At 42.7% G+C, this 24,630-nt stretch overlaps 2 protein-coding genes across 2 annotated transcripts in view; both read left to right on the top strand.

The window, feature by feature from the left end:
• Nucleotides 1–919: 919 nt before the first annotated feature.
• POLE2 (polymerase (DNA directed), epsilon 2, accessory subunit) lies at nucleotides 920–22,829 on the top strand. The gene is made up of 19 exons (XM_010579751.1): nucleotides 920–1,018; nucleotides 3,658–3,758; nucleotides 6,101–6,176; nucleotides 7,613–7,690; nucleotides 8,914–9,007; nucleotides 11,032–11,106; nucleotides 12,302–12,385; nucleotides 12,958–13,014; nucleotides 13,441–13,489; nucleotides 14,487–14,559; nucleotides 15,153–15,325; nucleotides 17,394–17,483; nucleotides 17,685–17,739; nucleotides 18,942–19,001; nucleotides 19,099–19,176; nucleotides 19,586–19,694; nucleotides 21,481–21,657; nucleotides 21,778–21,845; nucleotides 22,662–22,829. The coding sequence occupies exons 1-19, from the start codon at nucleotides 951–953 to the stop codon at nucleotides 22,678–22,680; spliced, it is 1,584 nt and encodes a 527-aa protein (XP_010578053.1). The 5' UTR covers nucleotides 920–950; the 3' UTR covers nucleotides 22,681–22,829.
• A 1,163-nt stretch (nucleotides 22,830–23,992) lies between these two features.
• The window catches only part of DNAAF2 (dynein, axonemal, assembly factor 2), a 14,468-nt gene continuing 13,830 nt past the window's right edge, over nucleotides 23,993–24,630 (top strand). The window contains exon 1 of the mRNA XM_010579854.1: nucleotides 23,993–24,612. Coding sequence (XP_010578156.1) covers nucleotides 24,016–24,612 — 597 coding nt within the window. The 5' untranslated portion in view covers nucleotides 23,993–24,015. The remainder of the gene's footprint in view (nucleotides 24,613–24,630) is intronic.

Genomic DNA, 24,630 nt, shown 5'->3' with positions numbered 1-24,630 from the left:
AGGAAACTTGGCACCCAGGTAGGACAGTTACTGTCAGTGTGTAAGAGCATGAGGGGAAGGGCCAGGGTCCCAGTGCACCCTTCCAGCTGGGAAAGAGTCCTACAAAACGGTAGTTAGAGGCAAGGCAGAGTTATGAAATATATTGCAACCAAGCAACCAACTGCCGAACTACAGCAGGCTGCTAACAGCCCTGATCCAGGGCTGGTGAACCTTCGGAGAGACTGATCAACGAGTGAGAAGATAAGAATGGGTTAGAAAGGTCCCATGCCATCTAACAGACTGAAGGCCTCAACGGGTGAAAAGGAAGGCTCAGTCACAGGAGGACAAGCAAGACTGATTCACTGCTGGCCATGTTTGATGGACATTTTATGGCAGGTAAAACTGAAGCTGGAGAGACTCCCGACTACTGGAGATGCAGTGCAACCTGCGCCAGAGCCTACAAGGAAAGAGGAGGGGGCAGAAGTGTTGTGAGCTACATCACCTGTAAGGCAACAAAATAATACCGTGCGTAATTTTATTGGGTAACTCGTGTCACCTGCAGCAAGTGTGTTTGGTGTCCTTAGCGTCACCTCGCTTTTTGGTTGTGAAATTCGCTAAAGAACAACTGTGCCTTCACTCTGGTGGGCAGCACGGCACAAAAGGGTGCCGTTCCCGAGGTGGCGGGGGCGGTAGCCATCCCTTCTCCCAGGACGTCGGAAAACGGGAGGCACCGACACCGCCCGGGGATGCCTCCCGCCGCCCGCAGGCACACAGCAAGGCCGCCGGGGGGTCGGCAGCCGGTCCGCCCTCCCGAGGGGGGGGTAACTCAGCCCCACGGTTCTCCAGGCGGAGCCCGGAGGGGCCGCGGGGTGTGGGAGAAGGGGGGAGCTGTCCCGCAGCCTCCCCCCGCCCCGGGGCCGGACCAGGGCGGCGGGGGGCGGCGCGGCGCCATTTGGCGCCAACAGCCCGTCATGGAGCCGGAGCGGCTCCGGCGCCGCTTGGGCTCGGCGTTCCGGCTGCGCGGGCTCCTGCTGCGGGCGTGAGTAGCGCCGGGAGAGTGGCGGGGGGGCACGGCCGATCAGACCGACCCGGGGGAGGCTCGCCCGGGTCAGGCTGGTCGGCCCGGGGACCCGGCTGGGCCCGGTAGCGGCCCCCGGTCCGGACACGCTCCGCCCGTGGGGGGGCCTCATACCTCCCTCACGGCCACCTCCCGCTTTCGGGGCGCGCCCCAGGGTCTCGCGTTGTGGGGATTTGGTCAGGGACAGGTCCGCGCCCCGCCATTGCCTCCTCGGGGATGCGGTGATGCCTTTCCCTCCTCTTCCTCGCCCCGGCACTGAGGCCTTCAGAGTCTCTCCTCCAAAGCCCTGTTGTTTTGCCTGTCCTTCTGCTGTGGGCCTCTTCGATCCCTCTCCACCCATGACCCGACTCACTGCAGCGCCCGCCGTGGGTTTAGGTAGCACCAAAAGCTGCCCTTGGCCTCCCCTTGGTACCCTCCCTGATGATGGTGCTGGATGTTTTGTTGTGTTTTTTTTTGGTCTGCTGCTGTCCCTGACAACTCTGGGATCTCTTTCCCGAGTTGCACTTGCCAGTTCTGTGTTCAGCATCTCTTACTAGAGGAAGAAACGGTATTTTGAAAGGTACCTAATAACGTGTATTAGTTAGAGATTGCAACGTCAAGGAAAAGTGATTTCTGCTTGCAGCGGAAGGTGTCATGATTTATAACAGTGCTTGGGGATCCGTTGCTCGTATTTTTCCCTTCAAGATCATGTGTTAATATTAGTTCCATTTTGTTTCTGGCGTGGATGGGATATGATTATTTTGGACAGTGTCCTGGCAATTTCATTAGTGAGGAGTCCAAGTTCAGAGCTCCCAACTCTCACAGTTAAATGAACTGAGACATTTTGAAGGTCAGGCAGTTAACCAAAATGCCAGTTTTGATTGGCTGACAGATGACATTAATAAGAAAATTGTTATCTTTAACTGCGAGACTGTAGTCTAAGGATGAGGGAAGAAGTGTATTTCTAATTCTCGCGTTATTTAGAATTAAAATAATTCCAGTCTCAGAGATACTGATAAACTGGAGCAGGTCCTGCAGGGGGCTGTTAAGGTGGTCCTGGGCTGGAGCTCATGGTATGTAAGGGAAGCAGGAAGAGCTGGGTTTGCTCAGTCTGCAGAAAAGAGGGTGAAGATGGTCCAGCTGCCTAACCGGGACTTAGCGTGAAGGAGCCAGTGCACAGAGAAGGGGTGAGAGGCAGCAAGCACAGATTGCAACAGAAGAAATCCTGCTTGTCCAGTTCTAGTCCCCTCAGTTCAAGAGAGACATTGAAAAAATGGAGAGGCTGTATTGGAGGACCACCAAGATGATCCAGCTCTGGGGTCCTGAGCACAGGAAAGACATGGACCTGTTGGAGCAGGTCCAGAGGAGGGCCAGAAAAATGGTCATAGGGATGGAACACTTCTCCTGTGAGGACAGGCTGAGAGAGTTGGGGTCGTTCGGCCTGGAGAAGAGAAGGCTCCAGGGAGATCTTATTGCAGCATTTCAGTACTTAAAGGGGGCTTGCGAGAAAGATCGGGACAGGCTTTTTAGTAGGGCCTGTAGCGATAGAACAAGAGGTAATGGTTTTAAACTAAAACAGGGTAGATTCAGACTAGCTATAAGGAAGAAATTTTTTATGCTGAGGGTGGTGAAACACTGGCACAGGTTGCCCAGAGAGGTGGTCGATGCTCCTCCCTGGAAACATTCAAGGTCAGATTGGACGGGGCTCTGAGTAACATGGTCTAGTTGAAGATGTCCCTGCTCATGGCAGGGGGGTTGGACGACATGGCCTTTAAAGGTCCCTTCCAACCCAAACTATTGTATGATTCTATGATTAGAGGCTTGGAGAACTTGATGTGGAAAAAATGTGAAGGAGTTGGGTTTATTGAGCCTCAAGAAGGGAAGACTCAAGAGGATCTAATCCCAGTCTTCCTAAAAGGTGGTTATAGAGAAGACAGACATACTTTCTTCTCAAGGATGCACAGTGACAGGGCAAGAGGTAACGGGCACAAACTTAAAATAAAATCTTCACTGTAAGAACAATTTAACTTTGGAGTAGGTTGACTAGAGAAGTGGTGGAATCTCCCTCACTGGAAATACTCAAGACTTGGCTCAATGGGGCCCTGGATGGCATCATCTAAGTCCCTGCTTTCAGTAGACATTTGCACCAGATGGTCTCCAGAGGTCTCTTCTAATATGGACTTTTCTATATTCCTATGAAAAAGTTGTTCACAAGGAGAGTAGGTAAGCACCGGGACAGGGCTGAGAGAGGTTGTGAGATCTCCATCCTTGGAGATGTTCAGAATTTGACTGAACAGCGCTGTGAGCCATGTGACTGGCCTGTGCTATTAGAGCAGAAAGCTGGACCAGGAGACCTTAGAGGTCCCTTCTGACATAAGTCTTTCTATGATTGTATGAAGATGAGGTTCTCTGTACCTCCTTCTTATCCTCAATGTTTTCAATCCTGGTGATTTTTTTCTTTGACTTAAACTAGCGAAGTATTATGCAGTACTAATTATTTCTACTTTTTTAATCACAAGCCGTTTAGTGATTATGTTCACATCTGCCAAAATTGGCATAGTTTGTGTAAACTGTATTCAATATTAATTGCTTTTTGAGTTGACTTTCTTCATTGGAATTAGGGATGCTCTAAAGTATCTTACTGAAGCTCTTCAGTCCATCAATGAAGTAGAACTTGACAATGTAATTGAAAATGTCATTGATGCCGTCGAAAAACAGCCTTGTAAGTAAACAATTTATTTTTCTCGAGCTTGCTAAGTTTATTTTGTGCTTATAATGTTATTTCGACAAAGAATTACTGGCAGCATATACACTAAGGTGTCATTCTAGTCTACTGCGTTGTTCAAGATAAATGTATTTGTTGACATTTTGTTTTTTAAATACTGAAGTTTGTAGTGTCAGCAAAAGATAGTATAATTTTGCCATTTAAAAAGTTGGCAGCCTGGTACCTCCTGACTTTTCCAAGAGTAGTGAAATTTTTCAATGCCAGTTACTAAAAGCACCTAGCAGAGTTTGTATGGACATCTTTGCATCTGAAACTGTAATTTTAAATATTGAAATAAACCAAAGAAATAATGAGAAATTAATTCATTTGTTATTCAGTAGACCAGGTCCAGAAAAGGGTTAGGGTTGTTGACAGCTATAATCTAAGGAGCCTAGCGGTGAGTGCAAGAAGGAAACAGTTGCATTCCTTCGTTCAGAGATCACTGCCCTCGCATCCAAGTGGAACGGGAGATGCCAGTGCACCAGTATAATGGTCCAGCATATTAACTTAAACCAACTGTGGATGGAGTTAACCATCACCTGGATGTTCTCTGAAGCAGCAAGGCAGATGCTGATGTTCTGTTATGCCAACCTGATCTCGTGGTAGTAACACTGGGCAGAAGGTGCTGATAACAGTTGGGGCACTGTAGCACTGGAGAAGCTGTACCAGCTTGGCATGTGAAAGTATGTCACATTCTATAAATTACTAAGTCCAAAAGTGCAATCCAGAAAACTCCTGGAAAATCCCATAAAAAACATGAGACACTCAAAGAGCTGAGCTTTTGCCGGTAAAGTTCTCATGACGCATTTGGTTCTGAGCATGCCTAAAAATCCATCATCTTGGCAGGAGTATTTTGTCTGGGGACTGCTTCCTGCTTAATTGGGACAGTATGTCCTGAGGTACACAGATCCAGTATCTCCGCTCCTGAGCGCCAAGAAAGGCATGGGCTAGTAGCTCAAAATATACCTGACACAGTCTGACAGCACGAAACATAGGAGTTGTAGCACCTTTAGTTAAAGAATGTGACTGACAGAGGTGGCACTGATGCCTGACATATATGTGTGTTTACTGATCAGAGCTCATGAGAACTAGGAAACTTGGGCTCACTTCCACTTTTTGGCTGAGGAGATTCAAATCCATATAAATGTAATCTAAAATAAATACTAGGCCTTAGGTGAGTTCAGGAAACCTTCCCAGCCTATCATATTTAATCATAATTAAATGAAGAGTGGGCACCTGCTTGTTCTATAGTTTTGCTAGAGCACGGACTACAGAAGTTACGACTATATTCTTACACTGGTCATGGGATAACAGATCATAGCTGATCAAACAAGGAGTAAAAGCAGTTTGAAGAACAGGTCCTGATCTAACATAAAGCCTACTGATACAAATTAATGCATCCACATTTTTGAACAAATTTGAGTCTGTACAGGAAGCTCTAGGGCCAGTGTAGTCAGTACACTCACCAACACTGGTCTTCGTCCAGGGTGTGATCTTGTGCTATGAATTCTCATATTGTCCAGCTAATGCCTGTGAGTTGTTTGAGGTTAGGGGTAGAGTTGCAATTCAGACATGCTGGTCTCTCTTGTGATTTCTGCTAGCTCCCTTAGTGCCCCTTTTGCTCTGCTATTCATCACTGTCTTACAGGAATTGTGATTTTAAGTCCCATTTCCTGATTAGGGAACTCAAGGGCAGGTTTTCATGTACTGGTTTCTGTTCCAGGAGCCCAGCAGTTAGGCTTGGCAATGCTGACCAAGGCCTTTTGTGAATCTGGATTGATTGGTCTTCCCTTCAAATTCAGAAAAACATTAGCATTTAGAAATATTTTTAAATTTCAGTTATCAGTTTAAATCCATGAAGACAACAACGTGCCTATCTCCAAAATTGTGTTAAACTGTTTGAATACTTATTTATGACAGCAATCTGTGTGATAATGTTCTGGAACAAAATTAACCTCCAGAATGTGAAAGCTCAGATCTAACGCATTTGTAGTATATTTGGCAGCTTTGCATAAACTATAATTGTCTTGTTCTCCATGTTTAGTGAATTAATGGTGGGCACAGTATGTGTGTGGGTTATTTTTTCGCTAGAGATGTATCCTTCTGGTAAGAATATTAAGTGATCCATTTGTAGAAAGAAAACAGTGTGTGTCATTAGCTTACTGAAAATATGCTTATTTGTGTGATATATTCCTCTGAGAAGACTGAACCATTTTTTGTAAAGTATTTGAGACCTACTTACTTACTTTCTTACTACTTTCCATAGGCTGCAGTTTTAATCCTTTGAAATTTTCTTTTCAGTGTCATCTAGTATGATCGAACAATCCACAGTGGAAGCAGCTGTCCAAGAATGTAGCCAGGCATCAGATGAAACTATGTACGGTAACATTATTTTTTTATTTGAGGTTTATGGGAGTTTGTATGCATTCCCTTTTTTCTTCTTGGGAAAGTAAATGTCAGGCATTTTCTGCAGTGCTACACATGCAGTAATTGCTTTGTGTGTTTGTCTTTCTGGTACTGTCTTTGAAGGTTAGTAATGTTCCTTCTTAGAAAATTTGTTCTCATGGATAGGCCTCCAGGGGATTCTAAATATAATGCTGACATTCTGGAATTAAAATGCTATGGTTATGTGTTACATGTGATGCAGGTTGAATATTAACCAATAAAATAAACCAACAGTTACAATGCAGACAGAACTTGTTATTTCTGTTCGTGTCTTTATTTCCTTTTCTCTAGATCAGAATTATCTAAGGTTATTTTTGTGCCTTTCATAAGATACTTCTTTTCTGAAAGCACTTAGAAAAGTTTTCCTCCATGGTGCTTGTTTCTGCTGTTTTTGTATAGCAGGGCTGCTTTTTGAAAACCGTGATTGATTTTGACTCTTTGATAACAAAGCGGAGCGCAATTACTTGAGTTTCTGAGAACTTTTATTTGTGACTGTGATGAATGTGTTTCCTTTAGTGTTTCTGTTGTGTATTGACATTGTAATGCAAAGCATGAAAATAAATGGTTTGCTAGGCATGTCAATTAGATACTGTGATCCCACAGTTTCTCAATATGAAGCAAATTTTTTTTTTACTTTTCTCCTTGTTGTTGGAACCTTTATGATGCAGATGGTTTGAATGTGGCTTTTCTTTGTGTCACTTTATATACTTGTCGTCTTTGCTCCAGAAATGAAGAGAAATCTGTACGCACAGATTCTCAGTGCAGAAAGTGAAGGGAAAAGCTCTACAGATCACAGGGCCAGCCTGTACAACTCTCTTGAATTATGTTGCAGAAAGCTTGAAGGCAAAGTTTTGTAATAAATGCACTCTGGAGCCTAAGACATCAGTGTCTGATAGGCAATGGTGGTTGTCCTGTGCTTGTAAGCCTTACTGAAGGTTCATGGGATAATTTTATCCACTCTGATGAATTTGATCCACTTACAGTAGGAGGGAAATGAGAGGTGTCAGAGAAGAGAGCCGAACCAGTAAATATAATGGGATCAACTCGATTAATGGTCTGAAGAGTTGTGCATGTCCATTGTTTAAACCTATTCACATTAACCATGCCAAAGCTGTTCTGTTGTCAAAAAAGATAGCAAAGGATGGTAAGGGAAAGCGATGTATCCCTCTCTCATTTCTAAATGAACTTCTGAAGAGTTTCCTTTTTGAATTAGAAGATGCAGTAGTATCCAATAAGTAGAGTGATGCAGGAGAAATGGTGATAGCACAGGGTGACAGTGAACAAAACAAATATAATTTTATTCAACATGTTTTGTTAGTGTTTGTTTCATCCACTTCAGATAATGTTGTAAATGTATTCTTATTTCAGAGAAAATGTTTTTAACATTATTGGAGCCTTTGATATTCCACGTTATATTTATAATTCAGAAAGGAAGAAGTTTGTACCGTAAGTCTTGCATATTTTAAGTTTCAACTATTTCTTGTTTTAGGAAAAAGCCTCTATTTCTATATGGTTAAAAGTCTGTTTTCTAATCTTTCCCTCTTGGGTCTGCTCATCTCAAGCCTGAGTGAGAAAGTGAGACAATTTGGTTTCTTAGTCTCTAAAGAACTAGTCAGACTCTGTGATAAATGCTGGCTCGTACATAAATGTGCCATTGGGTTTTTCCTAGTCCAGCAGGATGAAGCTGAAATGGTGACCTGTATCTCCTGCGGCAGTGTACTCTGTGCTGCCTATCATGTTACTGGCTCTGAAACTTTGGTGTTTATCAGATAGTAAAATGTCCAAACACGTTTATGCCATCTAATGAATAAAAGAGACAGTAAGGCTAAGGGCATACATCACTAAATGTGGTTTGGTTTTTTTTTTTTCCACATTTGGCTGTTTAATGTTTTTAAAATAAATGTGGTCTGTCACCTGTATTTATTTCTTAGACTGTAGCTTGCAACTCCCTGAAGACCTGGGGGATTTCTAAGGAGAGCTAAGAAAGAAAAATTAGGAGCAACTGGTGATTCTGGAGGCTGGAGAAAGGAAGAAGTAATTGGAAGAATTGGTTGTAAATATTTTGCTAGCTAAAGAATTTACCTTTAATAGCAAGCAGCCCAGACTGATCAGCCAAAAAGAAGCTGTGCTTTTGAAAAGCTTGAAGTGGTGTTAGCTGAGGAATGGGTAGTGGCGTTCATTGTGAGCGGTTACAGCACCCTTCATGCAATGTGCAATTCACATTCTAGCCTTGGTCCATGATTCTGCCAGTCCAGCAAAAGCAATCTGTGTGTTTGCAGTAATAGTTTTATTCCAGTGCCACTTTCTAGCTTTTCAGGCTATGGGAAGCAGAGAACTTCATGAAGACAATCTGCTAACCAAGAGGAAGAAAATAGTTTTGTTTGTGGCCGCTTAAAAGACATAACTGCTTTTTTAAAAACTGATTTCTGCAGAGTCCTGTTCAGGTGGAAAGATAAATCTCAAGGCCCGTGAGTTGGAGGGAAATTAAATTGATATAGCCTTCAAAATGCAGAAACACAGGATCCCTAGCAGAAATCTTCCTCATTGAGTAAATAAATTAGGCAGTAGTGTTATAGCTTTTGCAGCACCCTACAACTTTTAGATCAATAAGTCATTTTTGTGTGTGGAATGTACCTTTTTTAATCTTGGTTGTGTTAAACTTCTTGCAGACTATCAATGACCAACTTTCCTGTACCAAATTTATTTGGAACTGCCAGAGATAAAGCAGAGTTGTTTCGTGAACGCTACTCCATCTTACAACAGGTCAGAAAAAGTTTTGCTTTGTTTAACAAAATACACAAACAAAATGCTGGTTTTTATATTCTTACATGTACAACAGTGCTTTGTGTTGAGGTGCTTTTGTGAGCCACAGTTTAAATCTGAGTAAGAACAGGGTCTGTACTAAGGTTTATGAGTCTTCTAAATGTCACCATACAGCATGATGGATTCATGTGTTTTTGCATTTTAGCATCATGTCATAAGAGGGGATTATGTATTTTTACATGTGTCGTGCTCTTCTCCCTCCTGTAGTCTGGCTCTGTGCTACATTTGATTAGCACGTCATCATATGTAGTGCTTGTTGAGATAGTGCAAACCCGAAGCCCTGGGAAGCTCTCATTCAGGCTCCCCTTGAAGCACAGAAGTTCGCTTCTGGTTTAGTTCATTTATTCATCATCCAGTTTAAAAAATGTCCAGTGAGAGTCAGTCATCTCTTGGTGGCACATGCATCTTGTCTTGTGTTGTGAGCAACTTCAGAACAGGATTCCCCAACATGACTTGCTCTGCACCACTGTGACAGTAACTGCAGGTGCTGACAGCAGCTGTAGGTAGTGGCTCTGGACCAGGCTGTGCACACAGCTAGAAAGAGTCAGCCCCTCAGCACTTGCTGTCTGATTATCCCTCAGAACAAGGTCACAACCCTGTTCTCTCTTTTCTTCCACTCACCCCACAAGTTGGGATCCAACCCCATGTCACCTGCCTGCTTACTCACTGCTGCACTCTGCCCTGCCTCTGTTGTGCAGCCCAGTGGGAGCAGTGATGGGATGGGGAGTGAGGTGTTGATCCAAATGACTTGGCAGTTGTTTTTCAGGTGTCTGCATTAACTGCAGTGGTCTGATCCGCAGCACAGATCCCGCTCGGTGCTGGCAAGTACTGTGCAGACCTAACCGCCTGTGCGCAACCCTGCCTCCAAGTATGAGCAGAGAGCCTGGACGCAGGCAGACAGTGAGCACAACTTTTTGTCCGTGCTGCCCTGTAGGCAGCAGGGAGGCACCCGTCTGAACTGCGTGAACTGCTCGTTGTTTGGATTGTGTGGTAGTTGCGTGCACAGGGTCAGACACCCCAGAGCAGCAACAACTCTGTCTACCAGGCGATTTGCTGCCACTTAAGAGTATGTGTACTGCAATTTCGGAACCTCTGGCCTGGAAGACCAGTTAACCGTTAACTGAAGAAGCTTTAGTTCATACAAACAGTGATCAGGATTAGTGAAACCTGCTGGAATTGGCACACTCACACAAAACAGTTGGTTTCTGCAAACAGCAGCTGGAGGTGTCCATAGGGTATATATCCTGAAGCCTCTTTTCTCTAGACTGTATTGTGCTATTGCACCTCTTTGCCTGATGGTTTCACATAGACTCTCTGTTGTACAGGTTTTGCGTTTGGTTGTTTTATGTATTCCTTTCCGACCTCCAGAAAAGTGAAGGTTCAGGTCACTAAGTGGGTGAGGGCCGCTGATAGGAATTACTGTGTGTGTTACATGGGCTTGTAGCAATGGGTTCGTTCCAAGGGGAGGCTTTCAGACTGCATGAAAAACAGTGAAAGAAGTGAAAATTTCTAAAATGCATTTTTGTCATGCTCTCTGCATTTTATCTGTTAGTGTAGCTTGCTCCTGTTATTAAAAAAAAAAAAAGCAAGCTTACCTTTAAGAGGCCCTGCTTTGAAGAGAAACCTGCTGTTTTCCACATAGTAGCATTTAATACAGTTTACTTCCCCTTGCTCTCTCACCCCTTCCTTCCAGGTAGTCAGCAATAACTTCTTTTAGAAGCATTACAGATGCTTTGATGTTACTTTTTTGGACTTAGTTTTATTGTCCAGTATTATTGATCATCTGTTTCTTAGAATCAAATTCTTGTCAAAAGAACTGATTATGCTCAACAAATTAAATGTTGCTGAATAAAATAGAATAAGAGAACTTTAAAGAGTATTTTGTACAGTGGTTGTAATGAAGTGGCTTTTTGACAGTGCTCATTTATTTTTAAACTGGATTACTTCAATTTTGGTTTCTGCAGAGGACTCATAGACATGAGTTGTTTACTCCTTCAGCAGTCGTTGCTCATCCTGATGACGGTAGTAGCAAATTCCAGGTAAAAAATCTTTTTTTTCTTGCAAAGGGAACTGCGCTTGTGTTACACTTTAATGCGGTAGTAGTTCTCCAGTGACATCTTAGTTTTACGTCCAATATGGGTAATCAATGGAAATGAGTTATTTTTGATCATTTTTAGCCTCTGTGTCAAAAATGCAGTTATTTGGCTTAGATCAGCATGATGACCAAACCACTGAAAAGCAGCTATGAAGTGCAAGAGAAACGTGGCTTCCTGAGGTGGAAGGGCATTAGCTGTTCAGCTTATCACACTTCGCTTCCCTCTGCTTGGGGACATCTTCCCTGCTTCTTTCTTTCATAAGCACTAAATTCACAAACGTGCAATTGAGTAAGGTCATAACTTTAGTCCGTTCTGTTCCTGTCTCAGCTTTCTCATATTAAGTGCTCTCGCTATATTATATAGTTTTTAAAAAAGATGAACGTGTGTGTGGGTGTCACTGGGTACCAAATAACAACTTTTGCTTTGCTCAACTTCCCTGCTTCTCCCTGTTCAGAGCATGCCATCATATAGAAAAAAGCAACTGACCGTAGCTGAGTCGAGCCTGCATCTCCATCCAGGCTTTATAGGCATCTTTCTCCCTTGACTGCTTCCTGTCCTCCCTGTCAGCAGTGGCAAATGCATTGCTTATGCTGGTGTCGTAGGAGGATTGTCTCTCTTAACTGCAGCTTGACAGACCAAAAAAAGTTTGTCCAGAAACCGCAGACAGCATGCTACGCAATGTCACCTGTATTACTCTGGAGTGTTCTCCGTCATCCATTTAAGGTTCTTCCATAAAAGTAGTTAGTGTTACTGTATGGGTGCAGGCTGGCCCTGTGGTTCAGATTGGATCCTGCTGAGGATCCAATTACTACAATTGACATTCTTAGGCAAGAGCAGAAATTGTCACTTGCTCTTTTCAGTTTTAATCCAGTTGTAAGCAAAATAATTACAATAAATGTTTACTTGCTAAGCAGTTCTTTATGCTAGCAGCCATTATTGGAAATCTTTTCTAAACTGTGCTACATTTGACATTCAGAAATGTGTCCCTGTTTTTTCTAATGAGCCTGTATTCTCTCATATCTCATTTGGGTATTTATGTAAAAAATTGTGCTGTGTGGTGCTTTGTCTTGCTTGCTTAAGAATAGATGCATGGAGAGTTTGATTTAGTTCTTATTTGATTCTTTGCCTTTGCTTCCAGCTTAGAACAATAGAAACTCTGTTGGGCAATACAGCTAAAGTGGGAGAAGTGATTGTGCTTGGGATGATAACTCAGCTTAAGGAGGTAGGTTGCTTTTTATTGTGGAGCATCTAGGTCAACATTCATTCAGTGTTATAATATATTAGAAAATGAGAAGACTTAAATATCTCACCACTTTATCCTGTCATATAAGTCAGTGGCAGAGCTCCCATCAACGTCAGTGGTGCAAGATCCATTCCCTAAGAAGAGACTTTTCCACAAGCAGTTGGTGCTAGTGTGTGAGGGAAAATGTCTTTGTCTTCTTGCTGCAGAATTTTGTAATGCTTTATGTCAGCAACCAGAACCAGTTCCATTTTGTAGGCATGCCCCTTCTTGAAATGCCGGAGCTTCCAATGACTGTGTTTGGACTTGCCATTGCATTGGACTGTGATTGTAGGGGAGGGGTGCGCCAGCAATCTAAACTGAAGCAGCTCAAAGGGAAGATGCTAAGATACACTTAATATAAACTACATTGTTTTCCATTTTGCCAGTGTGTTCTAAGTTTACAATATTAAAACCTGCTAAATTATTTCTAAATGCTGACTGATAGATGCTTCTGATTGAAGTGTTTGTGTGTTTGGGTATATTTTGCTTTATTAATTAATCCTGTTTTTTAGGGGAAGTTTTTCCTAGAAGACCCTACAGGAGTCATCCAGCTAGACCTTAGTAAAGCCATATCCTTTTTCTGTGATGTAAGAGTTAAGGAAATTTCCTATAGAACTGGAGGATTTTAAATTGAATAATAAACCAATAATAAACCAATAAACCAATACTGGCCATTAAAAATTACGTATTGAGAATTGCAGCTTTGTCTTTTTCTTTCTTTTCAAATTACTTGGTTGCTGCAGCTCAGCGCCCTTTCACAGAGACTGTTAGGACAAGGTTAGTATTCATCCTGGTGGAAGCAGAGCGTGTTCCCGTTTGCGGGCTGTTTATGAACTTACCTGCTCACACTGCCAGGTGATTGCCTGGCTCTGAAGGCAGCCTATGAACTTTCAGTAGTGTCCAAATGTATTACACCAGCTGGAAAGCAAACTTTGGCTAAGAACTAGTTTAAAAGTCCTGATCTAAGAAAAATATATTTCTTAACCTTTCTGCACCAGTTCCACAGTGGTTTATATACTGAATCATGCTTTGTTTTGGCAGAAGGTAAAGCAAACTCTTTTTTTTAGCTTGTAATAAGTTATTCTTTTAATGGCTGTTGCTGCAGTTACATGTCTGCCAGATGTGGCTGAACAGGCAAGTCTCATGTTGATGAGGCTTGGCCACAAGATGAGTTTGTGACTGAGATTTTTGGCCATAAGCCTTTCCTGTTACCTCATGGGCTCTAGAGGCAGAGAACGGAGCTCTGCGAAATTTGTGGTTTTAAGCGATGTCGGTGGCATGGGAGCATCTGTAGAATCTTTGAGGATTGGCCTTAGTTAGCCTGGCTCCAACATGCTTGAAGGAGATATGACTAGATTAGGAAGACAGACTAGAATAACCAAACAGTATGATTTAACAATCTGAAAATGCTGCTTTCTGTTGGCAAAGCTTTGGTCCTTCAGAGGCTTTAATGAGTCTTCTTATTAAGATGATGTAAGGGCTTGCAGTTTTGGAGCCTTGTTTTAGCAAAATAATGGACATTGCTGTTTGTAGAGTATTACTCTGTGCGATATGCATAATCCCAGTCTCTTTTCTAATAATGTGTTTTATGTTTAAAATTTATGAAGTAAATAGAAGTTAGGAGCACAAATGATAGGATAAGACCCTAATACTTCCTCTTAACAGGTGGGACAGTTCGTGAGAAAGGGTGCAATTTGATGGAGGCTTTTCTGAGGCAGGGCCAGCAAAAATGATTCCTGTCCCCCTACATTCTTACTCGGTTGGGTTGAGAAGGTTGTTTATGTGGCTGTGCAGCAAATCCATTCAAAGAAGTGTCTGGGGTAAAAAAATAGTTGGTTTCTTGCTCAGCCTGTTTTTCAGCCAGATAGTTCCCTGGTCTGGTTCACCACTAAACAGCACAGGGACTGGTGCTATCACAAGAGAGGGATTGATGGAGGCTGGAACTAGCTATGCAGCACAGCTGCCAACTGTCTGACTAATGTCTAGGACGTGATGTTGTTAGAAAAACTAAAGGTTATTTTGTTGTTCAAAAATCTCTTAGGTTGGTATGAAGATGAAGTTTTTCATGTGAATGCTTTTGGATTTCCGCCTACTGAGCCTTCTGCTACCACTAGGTATAAAACTGACTTTCGGCAGCCTCACTCCATATTTTGTTAGAGGTTTCTAAGTAAGCGCATTATTATTTTAGAACTTCTGTGACATTAAAGTATGCTATTCTTCCTCCTCCACAAATGCTTCAAAATAAATACAATTTTAAGGAAGCAATTCTGGGACTTGCTGGTCTACTTGGACCAGTACTAAAGTCTGTAGTGTTAGCAGAAGAACCCTTCCAAAGGCCATTGGGTTCTGCATATTAACAGCAATTGGGATCTAAGCCCTTCTCAATTGCAAAACTAGATTAACTATTACATGGAAGTAAGAAATTCCTTGTTGCTCAAAGAATGGATGTGGGAAAGAACCCAGGATAAATATTACTCTGAGATGATCTGCTAGGTTATGGCAGGGCAGCACCCCTGCTTTATGTCTAGGTGGCTGCCATTTCTCTTCCTTGGTTTCTCCATGAAGTACTAAATTATTATTGATCCCATCTGAGGTACCTATCAATATAATAATAATAATAAATTAAAATGTTTTAAGTGAATCATAATCAAAACTACTAATGATTTGGGGAAAAAACAGAACTAACTTGAATATTTTAATGATGTAGAGCCTTCTATGGGAATGTAAACTTCTTTGGAGGGCCTTCTTCAGCTTCAGTAAAGGCTTCTGCAAAACTAAAGGAGCTGGAGGATGAAAATGAAGATGCCATGTTTGTATTCCTTTCTGATGTATGGCTGGACCAAGCAGAAGTACTGGAAAAGCTTCACACGATGTTTTCGGGTAGGTGAGAACTGCTTTAACTCTGAGCCTTGTTTTAGAGAATTTTTACCATTTTCCTTAGCCCTTAGCAGCCTTGATGGGTGGAGCTGATGAGTGCAGCAAAGCAGTCTGATGCCTAGCTGGTCCTTGGTTCCCAGCTGTGGCTGTGTCCCCAGCTTGACATGGGCTGGGAATTCTGACCCCATGGTGAGCTAATTCAGGGAATACCTCAGCAGAAGACTAATTGCCTTTGTTGGAGAATTAGTTTTATGCTGGTTTAGCTTTGTGACCTCTTCATCATGTGGTTGCTCATGTGAGCATCCCTGACAGTCAGAGGAAGCTAGACAGTGTACAACTGATGGCAAGACAGTGGGTTGTGTGCCTTTTTTCAAAAGTATACTTTTAAGTGAAAAAGTCAGGCAACAATTTTCAAGAGTTCTGTTATTACTGTATTCTGTGTTTTTGATGAACTTCCATTTTGAGAAAGCTAGAATAAGCCCAACTGTTGCATTTTTTTGTAGGATCCCACTGAACCCAAGCCCAAAGCCAGTGAAGTCTCGCTCTAATTTTGGTGACAGCTATTTGCATTTCATGGTTGCTATTGTATTTATTTTGGATCTTTCTCTAACAGTTTTAAAAATTGGATTGTATTATATTTTTGCAAGCTGACACTTACTTTTCATAAATCACTTAGTACTAACACTGTTTGGACAGTAGCCATTTTATGTGCTGTGACACGAATGTTTCCCTTGCTTGTGAAAGTTCTTCCTAGGCTTAGTTTAAAGAAAACCTCTTACTTCACTGGAGATCAGCAGTCCCTCGAATGCTTTCTGGTTCTACCAATGAAAAAATGTCGGTTACTCTTAAAATATGAACTGTTTCTTCCACGGGTCATTACATTAGTAATGTTGACAACATTTGGATAGCAAGCATCTGCGAGATCTGTGAATTGCTTCTTTGTATTCCAGAGCAGTTTTGGAACAGCTTGTCCTGTCTGTCTTGGGTAGAATGGAAGTGTGAGAAGGTGGCTGCTTTAAAAATAAGCAACATAAAATTAAGGGTGGGAAACTGCTACTCACCTAAAGAAAATTAGACACAAATTACCACACTCATCCAGAAGTTACGAAACCAGTTCCCTATCTTGATCAAAGTTGGCAAGATCCTGAAGCAAACTGAACTTGACCTAAGATTGCATATGCTGAAGTAATAAAAGGACTTTGGTCAGTGAGTTTAATATACTGAACTCAACTGGCAAAGATACATACATTGCATTTACTATTTTGAGACTTTTTTTAACAGGCAAGTAATAAGCTTCATATTTGTAAACTAAAAATAATAGCTGAGTGGAATAGGAAGGAAAAAACATCGATGAGCCATTTCTCTGGTGTAAACAATTCTGTCCTATTTACCAACTGGATTGAAAAATAGTGAAGTAAATCCAAGTCTGGTACTGCATGTTAGGGAAATAGAGAGTAACCTGGAACGTGAGAGGAATGCCCGAGTAGATGTTTTTATTTTTATGTTAGGGAAAGGGAATTGGGTTTCTTTTTTCACTCTTTGCTGTAAAGCATGTGTTTCTGTGTGATTAGTGATATTGTGAGGATTCATCAGATTCTTAAAATGCTCAGGCAATTCCTGTTACTGTTGCTTTATAATGCCAAAGAGCAAATTAAATGTTGGTAGAGCCCTTGAACTGGAATAATGCATGGAGGTTAATAGTAATCCATTGGTACCTACTCACTATTTTTCTCTTTAAGGAAAGAGTGCATTTTAAAATTCTATTATTTATTATAATTGTACTTTGTGTAATTATATGACTGGGGCAGTAGTTAGTTGGATACACACGAACAGTGGTGTTGGAACTGGGCCTGTAAATAACAGAGGGCTTCCTTGAAGTGATGTGTGTACATTGCCATCATCCTTTTTAAGCTAACAAAAGCCTGTATCAAGAAAATAGTTCAGGTGTATTAATAGCAGCAGAGCTTGAAGTGCTGTTTTGGTTTCTGACTTTCATGGAATGGAGGGGACACTGAATGCTGAAAGATACTGAAGTGAATGGATATACTCACAGGTAACTCTCTTTTCCCAGGTTATTCCTCTGCACCTCCAACCTGCTTTTTCTTTTGTGGAAACTTTTCATCTGCACCATATGGAAAAAATCAAATTCAGTCACTGAAAGGTAGGGAAGTCTTTGTATACAGTCAGACATGTACATTAAATTAAAATGATGATGGCAAAACAAATTAAGAGAGCAGGAAAGAAACCCTTATTTTCTAAGTGACGCATTTTTTAATGTACTGAAGTATAGGGGTGATTCATATAATGTGTGTTTGTTGTCTAACCAGGTGTTGTATCATGGATTTTTTTTTCCTGAGTCTAGGTTCTTTGAAGGCTCTTGCAGATATTATATGTGAATATCCCAGCATTCATAAAAGGTACCCAGCAAAGTGCTATGAAAAGGGACATTTGTTTATTTTGTGAAACCTTTGCTTTAATTACTTTAAGAAGCTAACAGATACCATGTTTTCTCATTATTGTGAGCCAGCTGTGATCAGATAGCAAGCTGGTCTTGTAACAGGCCTGTAAGTTTGTTTTGGGAGCAGTGTAAGGTTTTGATTTTATCTAAAATAGCTTGATTGTGGAAGCTGCTATTGAGGGAGCAAAGGTGAAACTGCCTCTCCCTGGAACGTTTTTCACATGGATTAAAGTGGCCTGTGATTCCCCGAAAGTGCTATTTGGGTGAGCCCTTTTCTCCTGCAATTCCCTTGAAATCAGCAGGGTTCTGCCCAAGCAGTGCTGCTTTATAAACTCACATTGAAGTTTTGATACTGGTACGAGCACCTACAGGCCTTCTATACCAGCCATGGCAAAAGTAATCTGAAACACTGACTGCTGCCTACATGGAGGCATCTCATTTCTATCTTTTCCATTCTTGCATACACAGTTCTCCACGGCCGCTAATTTGAGAACTAACCAAAGCAACGCAATCCTGCAAAGGAATCTTTTATTTATCCCTTCTGTGTCCCTGCTCTGTGGGAGCCCCATTCCAGGCCTGGAGAACTAAATCTCTTCTACAGATATTTGAATATACAAATAAAAGTAAAATGGCCAGGCAGCCAGGCTTATCCTTTCTGGCTTCTGATCTTTGAATTAGTAACAGTAGCACCTAAGTAGACCTAGTTTCTAGAATGGGCCCCAAAAGCAGGAATGGCCACAGCCTGCGGCTCTTGAGCTCTGTGGGAGATGTAAGCAAGCGTATCTCCTGTACTGATCCTGTCTCCCAGTGGGGCTTTCTTGGTGTGCTGCTGCTGGATTGTCTGGGGTCCCTTTATTGGATCCTGGAGCCCATTACCACTGAGTCCTGAGCCAGGCTGCACACCTGGTCTGTCTCCCTTCCCACAGTCAGTTCCCCTTGCACGGTGAACAGCTTTTAAGGTTTCCTCCACTTTAGTGAGGAATGAATATGTATCTTACACCTTAGCTGTGATTTATGTGGTTCTTAAGGTCAGAAAGAGCTGTCATCTCAGCCCCAGAATAGGTTATTTGCATGCATCTGTGGAGTAATGGCTGTATGTAACCAATGTTTAGATACTTCAAGGATCATTTTGTTAAAAGTGATACGTTGAACTTTTTACAGTAGTCGATTTGTGTTTGTTCCTGGCCCTGAAGACCCTGGTCCTGGTTCTATTTTACCGAGGTCAGTTTGCTTTCCTTTCTCAAATTTTGGAATTTTGAATTAAATAGTTAAAGAAGGTAAGAGTCTTGGTTGATACATCTGTTGCTATTTATTTTAGGCCTCCCCTGGCTGAAAATATTACTCAGGAATTCAGACAGCTGGTGCCATTTTCAGTTTTCACCACAAATCCTTGCAGGTAACACTGTAACTTACTGCCATTTTTCATGTTTTGTTTTTTTTTTTTTCCTGAATGACTAATGTATGTGCAGATGTAATTTTCAAAAATTACAAATTTTGAAAAAATCTGTCTTAAATTTTTCAAATTATTAGAATTCCTCACTTGCATTAATTGTAACTAGTTTTAAATACATTAATACATTAATAAATTAGTGATGAAAGGAAGTAGTGCTAAAAGTTTGATAGCGAGTATCAGAAGCATCATGTTTTTTCTGAATCTGGAGAGAATGAAGGGAAGATGGGAAAGTATTATTTTAATTGAAATGTGCTTTTTCATTTTGCTGTATTAGAGGGAGATCAACTTTATAATGCAGCTCCCTATCTTTTAGTTTCATCTCAATTTAATTTTATTAATGTTTTCCATTTAGGATTCAATATTGCACCCAAGAAATAATTATCTTTCGTGAAGATTTGGTAAACAAAATGTGCAGAAACTGTGTCCGCTTCCCTAGCAGCAACATGGACATTCCCAACCATGTGAGTGAGTTGTGTTCAGCACTTCTTGCTAAGATCTCCTTGACTTCTTTTTTAATCAGCAGGTCTGCATTTAGGGCACTCTGATCCACATTCTCACGACGCCTTGCAAGAGTAACCAAGAGGGATTGTAAGAAGGATCTATACGTTTAGTATTATTACCTTCATTTCCATCTTGACAATAAGATAACTGAAACAGTGATACTGATTGATGGCATTGAGTCATCCTGACTGTCCCACTGCAGGTGCCCTTGAATGCAGAACTTCATAGCAGCTGACTCTTGGTGTATGTGCACCAGCGATGAATGTCGTACCAAGAAACATTGATTCCTAAAGGCAAAGTTTAATACAAATTACTTTTTTTTTTTAAGATGTGATCAATTAACCAGTGACATTTGCAGTAAAGCAGCATGTCACTTTTCCAAAAGGTCATCTGCTTCTTCTGCCTTCTCACTTTGACGTCTTAATCCTGCTTTTGATACATCGCCACAGCACTCTGAGTTATGATTCTAGTTAATGAATGCACAGCAGGAGTTGATGGGACTTACTGATATAATTGAATGAGAATGATCCAGGCAGTACTGGCTCATTGCAGTGATGGATGGAGTCTGTTTCTATTTATTTTATAGGGTTTTTGTTTGTTTGTTTGATTCAGAAACTTATTTTAGCTCTTTCTTCCTTTGTTCCATCATGAAAGTGCTCAGTTTCTTTGTGAACACAGGGAAGCTATTGGGGACGCTGATGCACCTTGTTTTTAGTGTGCACATTTGCATACATATGTATGTGTATGCTGCAAGCCATCACTTCCCTGTACTCATACAGGGCTTTCTCATGCTTGGAAAGGAAGGAATCGTGAAAGAAATGTAGAATTATGTATTGCAAAGCTTTCTGCAGATAAGTGTATTGGGTCGCTTTTGCCTACTTCAGTTTTTCTCTGCCTTTTCTGCCAGTCATTAGTTTTTCAATTCAGCCATCGGTGTAAAAAGATCAATGAGAGAGGGAGATTTTGTTACTAACATTAGATTGAATTAATAGTGACTTTAGGCCTTGTACAGTGTTAGTGGAATAACTGGGCCTATGCTTGGTACATCATTTTCTTTCAACAGCAGACCCTTTCACCAAGCTGCTGTAGTGACTTTGGGAAAAATGGAGCCTAATGGCAGCTACATGATTGATTAGAGATAATAAAAGCTTTCAAGGGGCTTGAGGAGAGAGTTTCAGGAACCAAAATAGCCTGGCTGGAATTTGCTAGATGAAAAGGGGAATTTCAGGGGGCAGCTGGTGTCTGGACCAGGGCAACTCCCAGAACAGCCAAAGGAATTGAAATCATTTGAGAATTGAATTATTTCCTCAGTTCAGGGAAGAGACTGTGTTTAAGTGTGGGTCTTGTCGTTAACCGGTACTATGAGGGAAGCCATGAGGAAAAAAAAAAAAAGCACAAAATGAAAGTTATGGTAGCGTTTATACTTCCTGGGCTGGAGGAACAGGTAAGCAGATTCTCTCTATTGGAGAGTCTGATGGATGAAATAGTTTTGACATCTTCAAATATTGGCTGATATGCTTTAGAAAGGACTTTGTGTATTAAAAAGAAAACACAACAAACAGAACAGCAGCTGACTGTTGTAGGGGAGTTGCTGCTTTACTCTAGAAATCGTTAATAATCAGAGGGAGTGAGATACACAAAAAACATTTCCACATTCAAAGCTTCTTTATTAACAGGGCGTTAGCATTGGCAGGAATGAATTTGACTTGTAGAGAATGGTTCAAACTATTTATGTTTATCTTGCAGTTTGTAAAGACTATATTATCACAAGGACATCTGACACCACTTCCGCTGTACGTTAGCCCAGTGTACTGGGCTTATGACTACTCCCTGAGGGTATATCCTCTGCCAGATGTGCTCATCATTGCAGATAAATACGACCCATTCACCGTCACCAACACTGACTGCCTTTGCATAAATCCTGTAAGATTTCCTTATGCTTTACCAAAATAAGAAGGGGGTGCAGTCACATTCAAGTGTGTCTCTTACTATTTGTACAGTATTTTGCTTACACAAGTGTGGTGTATACATTTTTCTTTACAGGGTTCATTTCCTAGAAGTGGGTTTTCATTCAAGGTATTCTACCCCTCCAACAAGACAGTTGAAGACAGGTAAATATATTCACTTTCTCATTTAAAAGAAAGCATCTTTGTATTTGCTGACTTTCTGATTATCAGGAGGAACACAGAAGATCAGTTATATAAACAGAGTGAATGTTCTAGCAGTTTAATGCTTCATACTTAGGCAGTGTAAGAAATCCAAATGCCTAGAACTAAAAAAATAAATTTAGAAATTACAGTGAAAATAACAATGATGAGAAGCATGATCCAGAAGTTACAGGACAGATAGACTGTACTATATGATCCTCAGTAACTGAGACCCAGTTGGGAAACAGATTCATTCATGCTTGTTACATAGGTTAATTACACTTAGGAACAATTTTTGGTTCATTTTGTGATCATCATCAAGCCCAGAAGCCACTTTCATACTTTGATTTCATGTATTTAAAATCTGTACTTATTCATTCCAACTGTGGTCTTCCAATGACTGGAAAAAAGGCCAGCTGCAACACCAAAAAGTATTAAAAAGTATCAAAGGTCTTACAACTGAGATGAAAATTTGCCTGTTTGAAATAATGATGGGGTAACCCAATGGGAACCTTGTCTGATTCAGTTTCATGCCTTGTTGCAGAACCTGTGTTTTTCTCAAATGGGAGTGTATAACAGCCCCCACCCTCACAAGGGAATTGATAATAGATCGACCCATGTAATCTTTACTTGAATATAGAAAATATCATACCATGAGATGCTTTCGGTCTTCAAATAGTTTAAAACATTATCAGATCTTTCGTAGATCAAGAAATATAATAGTATTGTGAACTATCTTTTAAAAAAAACCTAAATACTGTTTTTGTTTGGTATTTTCAGCAAGCTTCAGGGTCTCTGAATTTCTGCAAGACCGCAAAAAGGGAGCGAGCCTCTGTAAAGCGAACTGTAGCACTCATTTGAGATGGAGTGATTTTTATGATGTATTACAGACTGTTTATAATAAATGTCAAAGCCAAACATGGTGTATTTTGTACACAAACTCTTACAGGAATAGGTACTGGTGTTAGTTTAGATAAAATTTAGAGTCACAGTGAAGATGAATTGGCAAAGCATAATAAAGGAAGGCAACTGGAGAAACCAAATGCATGTATATCAAACAGGAAATACCTATCTTTTAAAAAAAGAAGTTAAAGATAGGGAGAACTTTGTCTTTCACCGTGCTGAGTTGAAGTGATAGCTAGTTATCTACAGGAGATACTGGAAATGTGGGCTAGGGTTTTTCTTTGGACAGGAAAGGTCTAGAGAAGATTATGAGCTGTTCTTTACTGATGGCAGGATATAATCTGTTTGCGGATACTGTTACGCAGGCAGGGCGAGGAGAGGTAAGAGGAACAAGGACATGGTCCTTTGAAATTTCTGCAGGAGGCCAGGGGCAGGAAATCTTGCTGAAGGAGCAATCGGGAAGGTGGGAAAGAGTCAGGTCCTGGCAGCGCTGACTTCTGCATCAGCAGTTGGTTTGGCTTACAGCGGAGAGCAGCCTCTCGGCACGTGAACTCGGTCCCTTTTCGATGAAACTAAGAAAAAACCTGCTCTGGCTGCTTGTGGGCATCGAGACCAGGGGAGCAGACTGGTGCCACCCCAAATTGCCCAAATCAGGTGTAGAGCAGACAGGGGACCCTCAGCACCAGCTGTTTTGTTTCACAGACCCCTTCCTGCTGTGCTGGCATCGACACGAATGTGGCTCAGGGGGCAGAAGCAGGGAGAGGACAGCGGTGGGGTGTGGATGGAAGCCGGGTACAAGAGGTGCGAGCTGAACTTGTGGATCTAAACCCAAACCGCAGGAGAGACTGCGCCAGCACTGCTGACCCTGGGCCAGGAGGGGGTGGCACTGCTAGCTCAGAGCTGCGGGAGAGGAGGGGGAGTGTGAGCCACTCCTGTGGCAGACAGGGGCGAGGGCTGAGAGCCGCCGCTGAAGGGGAAAGGCTGAGCGAGGATGGAGGGCTCTGAAGTGGAGAGGGCTCTGAAGTGGAGAGGACTCGGCTCTGAGGAAGACCACCAGGGAAAGAGCCCGCCGTGTTGTTTGGCTTATCCCGTATCCATAGTAACTGGCCGGAAGGGTCAGGCGGCGCCATCTTGTTTACTGTCACCATAGCAACGAGCCCGGCCGGGCCGCAGCCGCCATCTTGTTTGGCATCTCCACAGCAACGAGAAGCGGTCGGGCCGGGCCGGAGCCATGGCGGGCGCGGGGCGGCTGGAAGAGCTGGAGCTGAGCGCCGAGGAGGCGGAGCGGCTCCGCCGGGCCTTCCACGACAAGCAGTTCCAGGAGCTCTTCGCCGACTACGCGGCGGAGCTGGCCGACCCGGAGCAACGTCGGTTGTACGAGGAAGAGGTGGCGGCCCTGGAGAGGGAACGCGGCGTGGAGGTGCGCTTCGTCCACCCCGCGGCGGGCTACGTGCTGCGCACCAGCCAGGCCGGCTCCCGCCGCTGCTACCTCAACGTCTGCAGCAACCCGCAGGTCGGCCCGCCGCAGGCCCGCGCCGAGCCCGGCGGCCACCGCTGGACCCTACCCTACAGCCTGGCGCCGGGCCGCGAAGAGTTAGGCCGCGGCGGCCGCCGCCGCCTGGTCTACGACGTGGTTTTCCACCCGGCGGCCCTCCGCCTGGCCGCCCGCAACGCCCGCTTCCGCCGCCTGCTCAGCGACACGGCGCTGGAGGCCGTGGAGCGCCATTGCGCCGTGCAGCTCGACCGCGCCAACGCCGCCGTCCTCCGCGGCACCAAGTACAAGGGCGTCCCGCAGGCGCCCGTCATCCGCACCCCGCTGCCCGGCGCCGCTCCGCCGCCCGCCGAC

The sequence above is a fragment of the Haliaeetus leucocephalus genome, unplaced genomic scaffold (genome assembly GCF_000737465.1).
Source record: "Haliaeetus leucocephalus isolate CR32 unplaced genomic scaffold, Haliaeetus_leucocephalus-4.0 Scaffold678, whole genome shotgun sequence".
Lineage (NCBI taxonomy): Eukaryota > Metazoa > Chordata > Aves > Accipitriformes > Accipitridae > Haliaeetus > Haliaeetus leucocephalus.
The sequence above is the reverse complement of the archived record's forward strand: the minus strand, read 5'-3'. Positions and strand labels throughout refer to the sequence as shown.